Source organism: Zootoca vivipara, chromosome 2, assembly GCF_965207765.1.
Source record: "Zootoca vivipara chromosome 2, rZooViv2.hap1.1, whole genome shotgun sequence".
Lineage (NCBI taxonomy): Eukaryota > Metazoa > Chordata > Lepidosauria > Squamata > Lacertidae > Zootoca > Zootoca vivipara.
The window spans coordinates 91,060,968-91,079,130 of record NC_142584.1 but is presented as its reverse complement, the minus strand read 5'-3'; the positions used below and the strand labels follow the sequence as shown (position 1 = coordinate 91,079,130).

Genomic DNA, 18,163 nt, shown 5'->3' with positions numbered 1-18,163 from the left:
ATATTTATAAAACCTTGGTTATAAAAGCAGGGAGGTGATGGCTGGGTATTAAGGGCACATGAATGTTGGATATTTGAATCGTGTTCAGACTTGCACTGCCTGCCTGCCTGGACTTCTGCTCAGCTGTAAAGAGAACTTGTCCATACAGCAAGGGTTGGGCACTTTTGGCTCTCCAGATTATGTTGGACCATCTTGCCAACCATTGACCATGCTGGCTGGGGCTGACGGCAGCTGGGGTCCAATAATACGGGGGGGGGGCACAGATTTCTCATACTATCCATATAGGAGATGTAAATCTATCCCCATTCTGCTCCAAGCATACCAACCTATTCATGCTTTTTTTGGTGGCATATTGAAAGACACTAGAGCAAGCATCCCCAAACTTCAGCCCTCCAGATGTTTTGGACTACAATTCCCATCATCCCTGACCACTGGTCCTGTTAGCTAGGGATCATGGGAGTTGTAGGCCAAAACATCTGGAGGGCTGCAGTTTGGGGATGCCTGCACTAGAGCATGGGTAGAGATATTTTTTTTTCATCCAGAGGGCAACATTCCCTTTGGGGCAACTTTCCAGGGGTCACATAGCAGTGGTGGGATGGTTCAGAGGAAAAGTAGGTGGAGCAATTAATATAAGTTTTACTCCTCTCTATGTTTCATCCAGGAAAGGAAAAAGCATTGTGAGAACTCAAGGACATTTCAGCCAGGCAAAAACTCAAGGGGGGTCAGTAGGGATGTGTGACATGGGAAAAACTCTAAGGGCCAAACAGAGTGGTTTGGAGGGTCACATTCAAACTAGCTTAAGATTTCCTACCCCTGGTCTGGGAACAGAGTGTGGGAGAATTGAAATGCTTTCTCAGCTGTGCACCTCACCAAATCCATGGTATTGAAGCTAGTTATGATCTTTCAACCAGAAAAGTGCAGTCAGTGGATTTAGAAACTTGGGTTGTTGTTTTTTATCTTGTTATTGGTCATTGACTGTCATAAAGCAACTTGTACTTGATCTTTCAGCCTAACATCTCACAGGGCTGTTGTGATAATAAAATGAGGCAATTGCTTGTATGCTGTTGAATATTCATTTCTTTTTGCCCCACCCCAATGTGTGCATCAAAAGCAACGAGGGGAGACTTTCTGCAGGAAGTATTTCCTTGGTAAAAAGTGGCCAGTGGAACTCAAGGGTGTAACACAGAATCCACATTAATTGGGGTTTAACTGGAAAAAGAATATTAATTTTCAATTGTTGTTTCATCTCACAGATGAAGAAACTTTGCATGGACCTATTTTTGTTCAAGAGCCATTTGATGTCATTTACTCAGTGAGTTCTGAAGATCCAGAAGTAATTTTGAACTGTACAGCTAAAGGACATCCTTTGCCAATCTACAGGTAAGGTTTTTGTTTTTGTTTTGCAACTGTTTCCATTTTGAATGGCTTTGAGAAGAGGTTAATGGAATATCACTCCACTCTTCAATTTTTCAAATGAAGACTCAGCAGCAAAAATGTAAGAAATGAACATTGATGTAGTGACAGACAAAAAAGAAAGAGGGTTGAACCGCTTAGTTTTAATCACAATAGGCATTTGTGATGGGAACAAGGAATTCCTGTCATAAATTCTGCATGCAAAAACTATCTATGCATCATCCCCATTCCTTCTCTCACATCTCTTACTCTTCAGCTTCATTTCTCTCTCTGTAGAAATGCATAATTTGATATGTTCATTTAACAGTAGTGAAGTGATAATGACAAAGCCCATTTACAACATTAAACGAAGTTTTCAAAGGTTATTTTAAATTCCATTTTGGTGTTCCACAAAAATAACAAAAACTTACTTTAAAACTTAAGTACAGGCATAATTGGCTATGAGTCAAATAAGTCAAGATGTGAAATACAGGGTTTATGGGATGCATAGCTGCCAAGTTATCCCTTTTTAAAAGGAATTTTCCCTTATGCTGAATAGGCTTCCTCGCGAGAAAAGGGAAAACTTGGCAGCTATGATGGGATGTGGCTTTAGGGTTTGTTTGTTTTCTTCGCGCAATGCAGGGGGAGGGGAGAAACACCTTCATGGAAAAATGAAGGGAAAGTTTTGGACTATCTTTTAAAATAATAATAATAATAAATTTATTATTTATACCCCACCAACTGGCTGGGTTTCCCCAGCTACTCTGGGTGGCCAGCTACTCTGGGTGGCTTCCAACAAAATATTAAAATACAATAATCCTTCAGATATTAACAGCTTCCCTAAACAGGGCTGCCTTCAGATGTCTTCTAAAAGTCAGATACAGTAGCTGTTTATGTCTTTGACATCTGACAGGAGGGTGTTCCACAGGGCGAGCATCACTACCGAGAAGGTCCTCTGCCTGGTTCCCTGTAACTTTGCTTCTCACAGTGAGGGAACTGCCAGAAGGCCCTCGGTGCTGGACCTCAGTGTCCAGGCAGAACGATGTGGGTGGAGATGCTCCTTCAGGTATACTGAAGTGCCAAGTCCCCAGCCCAAACCCATAACCTGGTTAGAAAACAATTCCAAAAAGAAATGTAGCAGATCTCAGGGGCCAGGAGTCTGAAGGGGAAGAGAATGCAGACCCAGGTCCAGATGAACTGCCACAAGATGAACCTACAGAGCCACTGACCCATCTGGCGGGCTCAAGGATGTGGCGCTGCTTTTTCTGACTCCCAACACTCCACTGCAGAAGACCTAGGTAGATCTGAGCCTGCCCCACTGTGTCACAGTAGGAGATTACCAGAAAAAGGCTGGGCCTTGCTGCTAATGACAAGGCTGTACCACCTCCTGTTCCTTTGAGTTTCAGAACTCTGTGTTCCTAGAGCACTGCCTGAATCCTGCCTGGCACTCAGTTTGGGCTGGGCATTGATTGGGGGAGCAGGGCAGCAGTGGCACCAGCCCTACAGGGTTCCTTCAGAGTCCCAAACCCGCTGTCTTTACTTCAGGGGAAAGCTGGTGAATGCCTTATTCCCTTAGCAAGGAAGCCTGGAACCTTTCTAACTGTTAGGACCCTTGCCAAAAGCCAGAGAATATTGACTAAGTTAAGTTGCCCCACCACCTCAAAACACTTTATCAAAGCTACGTTAAATTGCCAGTGTGAGAGTGCCAGTGTGGTGTAGTGGTCAAGAGCGGTAGACTCGTAATCTGGTGAACCAGGTTTGCGTCCCCGCTCCTCCACATGCAGCTGCTGGATGACCTTGGGCTAGTCACACTTCTCTGAAGTCTCTCAGCCCCACTCATCTCACAGAGTGTTTGTTGTGGGGGAGGAAGGGAAAAAAGATTGTTAGCCGCTTTGAGACTCCTTCGGGTAGTGATAAAGCGGGATATCAAATCCAAACTCTTCTTCTTCTATGTGGTTTCCTCACACCCATCTTTACCCAACTATTCAATCCGCCCCTACTGCCTCACATGCTGCTATTATTATTATTATTATTATTATTATTATTATTATTATTATTATTATTATTATTATATGCCTGCCTATCTGAATCAGTTGCCCCAGCCGCTCTGGGAGGCTTCCAACCAACTAAACCATCAAACATTAAAAACTTCCTATACAGAGCTGCCTTCAGATGTCTTCTAAAGATTAGCTGGTTGTTTATTTCCTTGACTTCTGACAGGAGGGAGTTCCACAGGGCAGGCATGACTACTGAGAAGGCCCTTTGCCATTGCTTGTGACATTGAGGCAAAGAGAAAGGTGAAGCCTCCCTCTGGAACCATCACTGCTACTTCTGATGACTTTTTCTCTCAGCCTGTCTGCCTCACTATATGCTGAAGAAGCTTAGGTATCCATCAGCTTCACCCATCACTACCTGATTTCACCTCTGACTCAGCTGTGCTCATTTCCAGCTGGCGCAGGAGTTTAGCAGTGCAGCAATCGGGTCTGACCATCACCAACCCCATACACCGTACTTTTAAACTTTGGAGGGGAAAGCAAAAACCTCCTAACACTACTGGGTTAAAATGCATGCTGTAGAATCGCTCAGAATACGCAGAAAGCGTATTGTATTGGGAGGTTCCACCCCACTGTGTTTTTGCAGAGTGAGGATGAAAGTTTGTTTTCTGTGGTGATACTATACATTTAAGGAAAGCCTATTGACTGCAACAATATTTTTTTTGCAACTTCATTTCAAAAACCCATAATGCTTAACGACCTTACCACAAAAAAATATGGCACTGAAGTGAGCACGGAGAGAATAAATAAAAATGAATCATTAAATCCTGCATTGTACACAAACTACAGAATAAAAGGGCTGACTAGAATGAAAACAAAACAGAAGACAAACTATAAGCATAAAGTACTGTAGATATTATTACATATGAGAACTCTGCCAAAAAAAAAGTTCTCAGTCAAACTTGGCCTTTATGGGTGCAATCTGCATCCTGTTAAGTTAACTACATACCAAAGACAATTAGAGGTCAACTTAGCTGGCTGAATATGGGACCCAGGTGGGGCTGTGGTTAAACCACTGAGCCTAGGGCTTGCTGATCAGAAGGTCGGCGGTTCGAATCCCTGTGACGGGGTGAGCTCCCGTTGATTGGTCCCAGCTCCTGCCAACCTAGCAGTTCGAAAGCACGTCAAAATGCAAGTAGATAAATAGGAACCGCTACAGCGGGAAGGTAAACGCCGTTTCCATGTGCTGCTCTGGTATGCCAGACGTGGCTTTGTCATGCTGGCCACATGACCTAGAAGCTATACGCCGGCTCCCTCGGCCAATAATGCGAGATGAGCGCGCAACCCCTGAGTCGGTCACGACTGGACCTAATGGTCAGGGGTCCCTTTACCTTTACCTTTAGCTGGCTGAAGTCTTTTTTTTCTATTGTACAAATGGGATTTGGGCGCAGAGAGCATTTTGAAGGGAAGAAAATGGTGCTACAATTTTCAAAGAACTCTCCCACTTCCGCCCTGGCCACAAGTTTTGCTGCATGCAAAAACAACGAATTTCCTTCCACTTTTGGGTGTATGAATCCACATGCCCACACCACCCATGAATTGGATAAATTATTATTGTGGTGAATTTCTTCTGTGCCACAAAACAAAAGGGCAAAAAGCAGGGATCACATAGTTGAGGTACTCAGCCTGAAGTGCAACTGGCATGCTTAGTCAAGCAGACATTTCAGGGATATTGACTTAACGTAGGACTCTTTTTCTAGCAGTACTCTCATGCTGTATTGGGGTTTATTTTGGTATGTTTTAAAATTGTTTTAATGATTTGAGTTTAATTGTGTTTTACTGACCCTTTCAACCGACACATAAAGTTCCCCTTCTTCTCAGTCTGGACCTGTTTCATATTGAGATTCAAATATACGCCATACATATAAATCACACAACTCACCCCCCCCCCACCAAGAATCCTGGGATCTGTTAAGCATGCTGGGAGCTTGGCGCTGTGTAGCGTGAACTATCATTTCCACTATCATTCTTTGGGGAATTCATGTACTTTAAACGTACAGTGGTACCTCTACTTACAAATTTAATGCGTTCCGAACACACATTCGTAAGTAGAAAAAAATTGTAAGTCGAATCCCATAGGAATGCATTGGGAGAAAAAATTCTTAAGTCGAAGCAACCCTATCTAAAAATTCGTAAGTAGAAAAAATCCTATCTAAACCGCATCCAAGATGGCAGACGGAGCTCCATTCGTAAGTAGAAACATTCGGAAGTAGAGTTATTCATAAGTAGAGGTACCACTGTATAGTGTCTGCTTAGCCTAAGTCACCTCATCCACCTCAAGCCAGCCAGCCTTCCCTCCTTGTCCTGCTACCCCATTCCCTCAGCCCCAAACTCATCTGATGGTGGAGTGGGGCAGTAGTCATGATGGCAAGGTGCATGGTGCAGATCCAGGCACCCTGTAAAATGATTTTGTAACCATTATTATTATCTAGTAGTGCCATGGGCACACTCCTGTTTGCAGCTTTCTAGGTGTAAATGAATTAAAGAAGCCTTGCATGAAGGCATCCAGAGAGACTTTTTTTTAATGCCCTTCTGCCGCCCTCAGGTAACTGTGTAAGGAAAAGGTATTAGGAAAGGGTTTAAGGCAGGGAAGGAGGACCTATGGCCATCCAGAATTTGCTGGACTACATCTCCCATCATCCCTGACAAGGGCCCAAGTTAGCTAAGGGTTGATATGAGTGGGAACCCAGCAACAATCTTGAGGGTCACAGGTCCCCCAATTCTGATCTAAGGGTTCACTGGGAATTGGGGAAACATATAGGGGGCGATAGATGTGTGTTTTGATTCCTTCATGCACCTGGTAACATTATCAGAAATGGGGCAGGGTTTCAAAATTTGATATTTGGCTAAAGAGAATCTGTCTATTTCCAGTTTTTTTGAGAAAACACCCTGCCCCCAAGTCCAATTCTGAATCTAGCGGAAGGCAATTCATCTCATCCATCACTAAAAATAATAAATTTTAGTGAGCAGACTGCATAAACTACAATTTATTCTTCAGTACCAACCATCCATTCAGTTTAACAAGCTGAGCATCTCTCATCAGAGTGATTTTAAAGCTATTTCAATTTTGTGCTATGAAATGCTGCACTGAGGCAGTTGCCTGGAAAGATCTTAGGACCTTGTTATTGGTACCCATCCTCTGCTATGCTTTCACCTGCTTTAAACTTTAGATTGCAAGCTTCTCTGGGCAAGGATGTGTCTTCTTGTACTATGTAGAGCATAATGCACAGTATTGGTGGTACGGTATATACATTTTATATTCCATATTTAAACTTCAGTGGAAAGTCCACCATTTTGTAGCTAAACTTGCGATAGCCATGCACAAGGGAGAGGAACTGGCATCCTCAAAAAGAAAACCCTAATGCAAGGAATTTCCTCCAGTACTGCAACCTCACCAGTCCCAATATAAGATGCTGGGGACTGAACTTTGCACCTTCAGCGTGCAAAGCAGATATGAGACATAAGGAGATGAAAAAGGTACAGAAATAGCCATCTCATTATCTCAATAGGTCATTTCCAGGTTTGCACTGATAAGCTATTTTAAATTTCTCCTGGAATAGAACCGTGAGGACTTGTATAGATATAGAAATCAATAGAAAAAAATCCAAAACTTTAATGTAGCTGAGTACTCTACACCTACCCACAATAAACAAACAAACCAAGAGGTAACAGCAGTGCTTTTTTTTCTAAAAAATGTTTAGGAGTACTCTCATTTTCCTACTCATTGAAATATTGCCCCTCAATGAGGCCAAACTTAGATTCACAAAATGTTTAGGGGTATGTGTCCCGCTATGTCCCCCCAGAAAAAAAAAACACTGGAAATTCTTGTTTTTTCATAATCAATTCTTGTTTCGTGTGAAACATTTTAGAACACAAAATAAAAAATTCCTTCCAGTAGCACCTTGTTGTTGTTTAGTCGTTTAGTCGTGTCCGACTCTTCGTGACCCCGAAGCACCTTAGAGACCAACTAAGTTTGTCATTGGTATGAGCTTTCGTGTGCATGCACACTTCTTCAGATACACTGAAACAGAAGGCACCAGACCCTTATATATAGTGAGAGGGTGGGGAGGGGTATTACTCAGAAGGGTGGAGGGAATGGGTGATTGGCTGATAGGTGTGGTAAAGCTGTTGACGACTGTTGACGACTGCAATTGGTCTTGCAGGAAAAAGCAAGGGGTGAGCTGGCTAAAAATAGCTTTATCATGTATAATGACATAAGAATCCAATGTCTCTATTCAGACCAGGTCTCTCCATGGTTTTAAGTTTAGTAATAATTTGCAATTCAGCACCTTATTATTTTGTAATAAGATTTTATTTTAGAACACACATACACACACACAAAACCCACCACCAAACATATTGGCACAAATTTCACGACAATGAAGTTCATTCCCCACATTGGAATTGCCTGTGGTCCTGAGTTTGTAGTTCACACTGAATGCTGAAGGTCAGGCTCTGAGTGGTTTATGACAACCCTGCAGTGTTGTCAAGCAGAAGCTGAAAAACAGTTGTATGTTTTGGTTTTACCCCACACCCCAGTTGCCGGTTGGGCTGAGAAAGCAATATACACATAGCTGTCAACCCTCCCTTTTTTTGCCGGAGAATCCCTTATTCCAGCACCGTTTCCTGCTGCTATCCTGGATTGTTAGATATACCGTAGTCTGTCCCCGGGACAGGTGAGGCTGCTGCTGATCCCTTATTTTCAAATCCAAAAGTTGACAGCTATGAATATACAACAACCTGGCAGTGCAGTTCACTCTTACATACCTATTGCAGGTTGAATAACTGCTGAAAGCGAGCAGCTTACAGCTGCCCTGCAATATCAGGCAGTCAGCTGCATGCATCTCATGTTTTCTGGTGACACCTTTAAAAGTTCAAAAAGTAAAAAATAAAATTGGCTCATGAAGTAAGACCCAAGTTAGAGGAGGAACTCCTATCTGTGCTATTAACTTGTGTTTTATCAGCCCCAATAGTCAGAAGCTCGGGTAGAAAACAACAACACCTAACACACTGAGGGGTTCATCGTTCCATGTTGCTGTTGGGACCCACTTGTAATAAATAATAATTTCTGGGGAAAGTAAACATTCCTCTTAGCATATCTTTTCAACATAGCTTAAACCAACCATGTCTATGGATTTGAAACTGAAATTGGTAGGACTTCAGGATTCTGTGACCGAAATGAGGAACACCAATAGAATCAAGATGAGTCAGAACGGTTTATTAAAAGAGAATGTATCCATGATAATAATAGTTTCTAAAAAGGTTTGATTATAAACATACAAAGACCAATAATGACATATTCCATATTCAACTCTAATATTCATCAAATGTATAATTTATTTCTAAATCATCAAGCCTTAAATGCGTAACTTTAGTGCAATGTATTAAAATGTAAATATATCTTCTAATATATATATATATATATATATATATATATATATATATAATATTGTTTCTATACCATAAATTATTCATCATAATAGTAATGAAAAGGTTTTTAATTATACTAGTTGATGTTCTTGTTTCATATATTTAATAAAGGGAGATGATAAGGTTCTCAAATTGTTCTTTGTTTACCTTTCCTTAAGTGTACCATGTCTTTTAATTTGCACATCGTGGCAAGTTATCAAACTGCATTAAACCAGTCTTGTTGTATCGGAACTATTGGAACACTCCATTTAGATGCTCTGAAATCCTTTTCAATTTTTTTGCTTTGCTTTTGGTAGCAGTTAATAGAACCCTGAAATAAATTTCATTGTTCTGATGCCACATTTTTTTATGTTATCCTAGAAGAATTTCATATGTATGTAGTATTCAACCATTTCTCAATGATCATTTCTGAAAAATTCTAAAACTTCTCACATGTACATCTAATGTCAGTTTTAAACATTTCTTTCCAATAAAACTGCACATTGTTCATTGTCTAATTTTAAATTGTATTATAAACTTGAGCAAACTGGACTTTCTGCTAGGTTTAGGCCAATGTCCCTCTAATTGTTCAAAGCATCCAGTTGCCTCATGTCTGGTTTATGTTTTTTCTAAAGCCACAGTTTGAAAGCTATACATTAGGATTTAAAAATCATGTCTAAAATCATTAAACTCTACTGAATTACTCTTGAGCTAAGAATTAACTGAAATCGTTTCCACTTCTTGTTTTGTTTTTAATCTTAAGTAATTCACCGGAGTATGCATGATATGATTAAACCTCACCTGGCAATCATAGGCATCCATTAATAGCTTTCCTTCATTGATTGAAACATATTAATTAAGAAAAGGCCCTAACCAGGAGCTCCTTCCCTGATCTATATGCACAGTTTAATAATAATCATACTGTGTGATTAGAATGATTATGGGGGACACTGTGAAAAATTCATTTGCCGCGAATAAGCCAACAACTTTGCATCTGTGTTGAGAAACAATTATAGACCTTAATTGGGAGCCCATGTAATGATGACAGCAGTTATTTCAGTGATTGATTCTGAAATTAAAGCGAGCTGGCAAATTAAACACCAGTACATCCAGAGCTAGAAAACTGAGAAGTTTTGGGTCCAGGGCATGTAAATTGCACATATATTGAAATAAATGGGGAGAGAAGTCAAAATGATCAGCAACCTCAGCCAACTATTACAATACAGTGGTACCTCTGTTTAAGAACTTAATTTGTTCCGGAGGTCCGTTCTTAACCTGAAACCGTTCTTAATCTGAGGTACCACTTTAGCTAATGGGGCCTCCCACCACCGCATGGTTTCTGTTCTCATCCTGAGGTAAAGTTCTTAACCTGAGGTAGTGCTTCCGGGTTAGCAGAGTCTGTAACCCAAAGTGTTTGTATCCTGAGGTACCACTGTACTGATGTGCTGTAGATACCTCATGACTGCTTGATGTTTCAACATTCATAATTCAGTAGGGGTTTCCAGTTTCACAGTAGATTAGAGAGTGGTGGTTTTTTATGAGGTCATACCGTCTATCCCAGCAATTTTGTACTCGCTGTTGACCAGCTCAGACCATTTCCTTCATGAGTGATGTTTGTGGACAACAATGCATTCTAAGATACAAAACTGGTGAGGAGCGAATGTTTAATTCAGGTTTGTTTCTAGTGGAATAAATCCAGGTAAAAAACACAAGTGATGGCGGAACTAATACAACCAGGCTGCAGACATCCATTGTCATTCCAAGGTTTTAGGAGGGGAATTCGGAAAGACTTATTTAGTGTACCTCTCCTCGTCTCTTTTTCGCCACTGACAGAAAAGGAGAAACATCAGTGAGCTTCTTGCTGTAGTGGGGGCCTCTCAGCAGGTGGCCAACCATGCCGCTCCAACCTGCAATAGAGCAGGGCTCCAGTTACATGGAAGAGCTGGAGGAGGGAACTGATCTCCCTTACATTTTGTGACAGGTCATTTAGCTACCATTTCTAGAAGGCTACAGTTCTGTGTGCCTGTGAGAGTTGGTTGAGATGGGGAAGAATTTGTGTGGTTATCATTAACAGTCTATAGAAGCTAGGGATGCACCTATTCCTGGGCTCTTTGTAATTATGTCTGGCCCTAATCTCTGTCTTGTATAGTGTGGCATTGGATGATGATACTAGCAGGGAGGACAGGTAGCAAGGAGTTGTAAAGATGATGCCCCAGTTTCAGTGGTGGTAGGAAGAGGAAAGTATACTTGGAGTGGAGTGGCTGACCTCCATCTGGGGCAGAGACTTAGATATTTGATCCCTATCCCCATTTCAGCCCTCCTACTCTCCCAGAGGTTTCTGGTATCTTACCTGTTGATCCCTTTGGTTTGGGATTGAATGCCAGGTCAGTCCGTAATGAGATCATTCTCATCCATGACTTGGTTGTGGATGAAGGGGCTGACCTGATGTGTATTACCAAGACTTGGGTGGGCAAACCGGGTGTCCATCAGCTGTACCCATCCAGGTATTCTGTGCAGCACCTGACTAGAACAGGGAGTCAAGTGTGGTGGGTTGTTGCTATTGTCCATAGAAGCACCATTTCCACTACCAGAAATGGTAGCCACTACCAGATATTGGGCTGGGTTTAGCAGGTCTGCACTTGATGTTGGACTAGATTAAGGAAACAGTTGTTCTATCAACCACTCTGTGGCTCAGCGGAGAACTCTGTTGCTGACCGAGCTAGCTGAGGTGGTTTCTGGTATAGTGTTGGAAGACCCCAGGATGATCAGAAATAATAATACCCAGGTCAGAAGCGACACTGGCCATGCACAGTTGTTTGAAGGATTGTGTCTGTGAATGTCAGCGGTGCCAGGAATGTGATTTTACATAAGTGATGAGAATTCTGTTTTGCTACAACAAATGGTTAATCCACAGGACATTTTTGTTCTTGTGTAAAATATGATTATCTATGAAACACAATTTATTTTGGCATTTGTAAATAGCTGTGATATGTTGCAGACACGATTCATTTTCTCTCTAACAGGCTAAAAGAGACAAATCATGTTTTAAAATAACAGTGTTATCATTATTACATTATCAATCTCAAACTAGTGGTATAAAAACATTCCTTCTCTGCTTTCTTCTTGCCCTTTGAAGTATAATTTGTTCTGATTTACATCTCTGAAATCATTGCTATAAGCAAATTTATTACATCACTAGCAAAGACTGTAAAATATTTCTAGGTACCTTTTATAGTAAGAAAAGGATGTAGTTGTGTCATCCTCCTATTGCATTTGAATGTAAAACTTCGTATGTATGAATAAGTTATAATTATTTTTTGTAGACATTTGGATGCTTGCCTAGGAAACACCATTAAATAGAGAGGATTTTTCAAACGGTAAAATTTACAGGGGAATTTACAAGATAGATATAAAAACCAGCCTGCTGTGAAATATGGTATGATATTCTAATATTTTAACCATGGTTTTATTGTTGCAGGTAAGCTACAGCACACTATTTAAAAAAGAAACCTGAATAGCCTCCGTAAATTATAAGTATAATTTGATTTTTTTTCCCTCAAAGGTGGAAGCAAAATGGCACAGATATTGATCTCACCATGAGTTATCACTACAGGCTGCTTGGAGGCAGCTTGGCAATCAATAACCCACATAAAAAACAGGATATTGGAACATACCAGTGTTTGGTCACAAATTCGTTTGGAACAATTCTGAGCAGGAAAGCAAAACTCCAGTTTGCATGTAAGTTGCATGGATATTTTATTTCTTCATCAATTTTATTTTTGCAAACAATGTATTAGGCAATTAAAACATCAATGAAAGTTGCTATGAAATGATTGAACTTGCTCATCTTTCCCTTTTCATGCTGAATTCCAATATCTTTCCCCAGTAAACAGCAATAATGAGACAGATATACTGGTCCTTGCAACACACAACAATTATCTACAATCGAGGGAAAGGTCAAGAAAGATGAACACAATTAGGTTTTGCTTAATAGAGCTGTTGCTATTCCCTCAGCCCACCCCCCTGGGAGGCATTTTTTCATGGTCAGGTTGCTATTGGTAAGATACCTGCTCCTCACCCCGTTCTAGGTTGGAAAATGAAGTAATCACAAAAGTATAATGATGTCCAGCAGAGTCACAGAAATGTCACACATGGTAATTACCTTACTGACATTTAGTTGCATTAACAAGAATATACACCTCCACACATTTGGCATGCCATTGTTGCTTGCACCTAAAATATGTAGCTGTCCTTTAGGCACAGGTGTATGTGTGCCCACGCATAGTGAAAGCAATAATAAAATAATAAAATCCAAAATCATGCATGCACACAAAACACAGAGATGGAAGAGATAGAAGAAATTTATGCAACCACATTCTTTCCTACACCAGAGAAGTACAGTATAAGCATATCTACACCTATGCAGCCAGGGAAGTCAAATAGTGCTACTGCAGACACTGGGTACTGAGTCTCCGTTCCATGAACAGAACAAGGCACTGTTCATGAAAGGAGAGCTTTGCTCATGGACGGACCTGTTCTACTTAGAGGACACATCAGTGTGTAGAGCTCTTCCTTGAATAGAAGGCTATTGTGTTCATGGCTGGGGGGGGGGGGCGTCTGATCCAAGCCATCAGCAGCAATCCAGCCAGACAGCCTCATCTATCAAATTGGGCATCCCCCACTGTGGAAGCTTGAGACTGCAATTCTAAACACATTCAGAACTTGGTCGCTTATGAGAAAACAACACATAGGACCGATCTGTTAGGGTTCTCCGTCGTGTATGACTCTAGACCGCAGCCTTTGCCTTTTTATTCTTGCACTTTTGACGGGTGGTGGATGAGAGCAGCTCTTTTTCAAAAGCAGCTTGGAGAAAGTTGCACGTCCCCCACCCCCACCCCACCGCCACCTCCCTGCCATCCTCCTTTCTTCGTCCTCCATCTGGGCTGGCTGCCGCACTAAGAGAGCAATTGTTTTTAATGCTCATTAATAAAATATACTTCGAAAGGCAGCCTCATGGAGCTGTTTCAGACATCGGTGCTGGTATTAATTATTAATCCTTTTCTGTTCCTATTACAAATTGCCTGTCACAGAGGTCATAGAAAGGAGGCTGTAGAAATTGTGACGGTTCACAGACTTGTGCATGTGTGCAAAGGTGGTAATTCCTGCCATGGTCTTAGTCATTTTTCTTCTGACTGTTCAAAGGTAAAAGCAAACTGACTAATGGAAATGACTATCAAAGTAGGACTGGAACCATCAGGACATGAAGTGCTTGGCTAACAGTCTGCTTTAATGCTCTCTGTGGAACCAGCACAGAATGAACTTCTCTACCCCCGACTCTGTGTTATCCCTTGTAGGGAAACGTACTGTCATAATTCACACTATGACTCGTGCTGCTCAGCATTATGGCTTGTTTGTGGAAACCTGGTCACGGGGTTGTCAATTCCTGTGGAGACTATAATGTGTAGCCCACTTCAAAGTACTCAAGTGGTGATAAATTGGTATTCAGGAGCTTACTCGAGAGTGCGTGTATTTATATGTGGTTGGTGGTGGTTTCAGTTATCCTGGGTTAGGAAGCAGGCTTCTTTTTAAACATGCACCATGAGAAAAAGGAAAAATCTCCAACTGGCAATAAGCTGAAAGGTTTCTTATTATGAAAGAGATATATATGCATTTTATCAATGCATTTGGAGAAATCCTTGGGTTTGTTTTGACATATGCAATATGAGACTGAATGACGTAGTCCAAATGGGAGTCCACGATGCATTGTATCAAGGGAAACTCTTGCAGAAATATGTAAATGAGTCAAAACTGCATATAAAAATGTGTTTATTAGGAGAAATTTGCATGCTGATGAATTTTCATTCAATATTTTTTTTAAAAAAACCCACACCACAAAAACAAAATTTTCTGCAAAATGTGAAGAACTGAATTTAAGATTGGATAAATGAGAAACCTAGAGAACCAAATTTGACAGATGTTCCCATCCCTTCTTCTAGACAACAGGGCCTTTTCTGTATCAGTACCCCAGTTGTGGATCTGTGATCTTGGAGACATTTAGCTGGCATATTCATTACTTTTAAAAATTATTATTATTATTATTATTATTATTATTATTATTAAACTTATACCCAGCCCATACTGCTGGATTGTCCCAGCCACTTTTTGCAGCTGTCTAAAATCTTTTAAAAGTAATCAATATTGCTCTATCATAAAATTTAAACCAAAACCAAAACCTGGTACTTCTCTTGCTATTTACCTGGACTGGTTTGCTTTCAGTTCATTTATTTGTAATTATTTATTTTACTTATTTAATATATTTATATCCTGCATTTCTCCCAAGTCAGGATTCAAGGCAACTTCCAACATTTAAAAGCACCAATTATAGACTACAGAAGAATAAAAATAAACTAGTTATAAGCAATAATTAAAACAACAACATCACAACATAGTTGAAACCAGCAATTAGAATGCAATTTGTCCCGACAGCAGCCTGATAGCATCATCTGTGCCTAAGTTTCCAAAAGCCTCTCTGAACAGGAAGTTCTTAGCCTGCTGTTGGAAAGATAACAAAGAGGGAGCCATTTTAACCTCTCTGCTCATTCATTCTTGGTACTGCCATGTTGCTTTACAGAGCCATGGTGATAGGGATAATTATATATACTCTGAATATGGCTTACTTGGTTATAACCCATACATTCCATGAGCAAAAAGCTTATCCACTTTTGTGGATCCAGGTTCCATCTTGAGCTAGTATGGGGAGAAGAAAAGTGGCACATAAATAGAGAGGATCAATTATAAGCAAAGGGGAAAACAAAAATTTATGCAGCTCTTTGTCTGTCTTTCTGTCTGTCTGTCTCTGATGAGGAAAGAAGCCTTGGACTGATTGTGCGAATTTACTGTTCATACCAGACAACATTCAATTATCTGCAGTTTGGTCCCCTCGGTTAGGGAAATCCAAGGTGATCATCCATGAATCCTTCATGTACTGAAAGGCTTTAAGCCAATGGACTAGAAAGAACTGATATTAGTTTAGAATCAGAAGAAGCCTGGTAAAAGTATAGCTTGGAGCTAATTTCAAGTACTGTACTAGTTCCTAAACTGTTGGTTAACAGAAGCCAGGATCACAGTAACTGTCCCCTGCAGTGCAATAATGTTCAAATGCCATATAAATATATGGGCACATTGATCCCTTGCGCTGGATTAAATGATATCATCTGTGGCAGAGTCTAAGCTTCCTTAATAATCTTTATGGTCACAAGATCAAGAGAATTTATAGATGACAAGTGTAGACGTTCTGCAACTAGATGTAAACTGCACCATTCAGAGCAAAATCTTCGGGTCTGCATATCTAAGAAGCTTGAGTTTTTGAAGACAGAACTACATTTCTGATGTCACATTAAAGAGGTTTTCTGCACTGGTCCAGTAAAAACGCTTTTGCTGCGCTATACAGACCAGAAACAGTTCTCTTTGCAGAGCTTTAAGCACAGCGGCTGGATTCTTCTTGTTGTAGAATTCTTGTAGCTTTGCAGCAGAAAACGACTCACCAAAGCTCAACTTTTGAAGACAGCTTTATTGCAGAAAAATAACAGAAACACCTCCAGAGCTTTCAGACATGACTGCTCCACACCCCACAGGCAAACAAAACAAACGCTCTATATATACTGAGCATCTTAACAACTTAACAACTTAAATCACATGACCTTGCTAATTTGCCAGCGTCTCAGGTTTAAAGTCCTAACACCCCCTCTCGCTGGCAAAAAAAAAACAGTTCTACAAAGTTATTTCAGACCCATTCCTTCACAAAATTCTTCATGACGCTGAAACCCAAGCGGTTTTGTAAATCCATCAGCTAAATTTTCATGACTTGGACAGTAACTTAATTTAACAATTCCCGCTCTCACTGTTTGACAAACATTTTGAAATCTGATATCCAAATGTTTTGTACGACCTTTAAATTGACCATTCTGTGCTAATTTAAGACATGGCTGATTATCACCCCATATAGTGATGGGCGTGATGGACTTTTCACACATCTCTTGTGCCAGACATTTGTAAAATTCTAGATCTCTACATAATTCAGATAAGGCACAGAATTCGGCTTCTGTCGACGATAAAGTAATCAGGTTTTGCTTCTTCGAACGCCATCCAATCAGAGAGTTTCCAAATTTTACTACACAGCCAGACACTGATTTTCTATCCCTTAAATTTGCCCAATCGCTATCTGCCCAGCAAGTAAGCTGTGCTTGCCCTTCAGAAGACAATTCAAGGCAAAAATCTTTGGTGTATTGTAAATATCTTAAGACTCTTTGAATTCCTTTCCATGCATTTACACTAGGTTTTGAAGCTTCCCTGCTGAGTAAGTTAACAGCGTAAGCAATGTCTGGCCTACTCCATTGCGAAAGGTACAATAAGCTTCCCAGAGCTGATTGAAAGATTTCAGGACATTTGAACTCAGCACTATCCTTGAATTCACTTTCTTTTACAAAACCCATTTCCATAGGTGTTCTAACACCTGCACACTCTGCCATGCCAAACCTTTCCAACATTTGCAATATTTTGCCTTTTTGATTCAGCAAGAAACCGCCATTTTTGGTCCTACCTATCTGAACACCAAGATAGACCTTTACAGCACCAAGATTCTTAATTTTGAAGTGTTTACTTAACTTCTTGGCCAGCTTTTCCACCTGCTTTTGTGTCTTTGAAGTATAAATCAGGTCATCTACATAAACAAGCAAAGATTCTTGAGTGTCTCCTGAACCTCTGAAATATAAGCAGTTGTCAGCTTTACTCCTGCTAAAGCCAATGCTTACCAAAACATCATTTAGAAATTCATTCCAATTATGAGCTGACTGCTTGAGTCCATAAATAGACTTGTGTAACTTCCAAACTTGATTTGACCTATCACCTTTCAATCCTGGCGGTAGCTCCATATAAAGTTCTTCAGCTAGACCTGAATGAAGATAAGCAGTTGAGACATCAAAGTGATTCACTTTGAATCCTCTCTGAGCAGCAACCGCTAGGAGTACACGTAGAGTTTCGCTCCTTGAAGTGGGCGCATAAATTTCAGAGTAGTGTACCCCTTTACTTTGTGAAAAACCCCGAGCTACAAGCCTTGCTTTGTACTCTGGTTTCCCTGTTACTGTTGTCTTTATTCTATACACCCACCGGCAACTTATTGCCTTGGTACCTTCTGGCAGTTTGGAGATGGAATATACACCAAGCTCCTTCATAGAATTCAACTCTTTCTGCATGGCCTCATGCCACCTACTGGCCTCCTCCTTGGGTAATTGCTCTACCTCCTCAAAACT

The 18,163-nt window shown here is 40.6% G+C and overlaps 1 protein-coding gene across 1 annotated transcript in view; it reads left to right on the top strand.

Moving 5' to 3' along the window:
• Positions 1 to 12,436: 12,436 nt before the first annotated feature.
• Positions 12,437 to 18,163, top strand: part of LOC118081605 (contactin-6) — a 122,189-nt gene continuing 116,462 nt past the window's right edge. Inside the window, exon 1 of the mRNA XM_035108102.3 lies at positions 12,437 to 12,593. Coding sequence (XP_034963993.3) covers positions 12,452 to 12,593 — 142 coding nt within the window. The 5' untranslated portion in view covers positions 12,437 to 12,451. The remainder of the gene's footprint in view (positions 12,594 to 18,163) is intronic.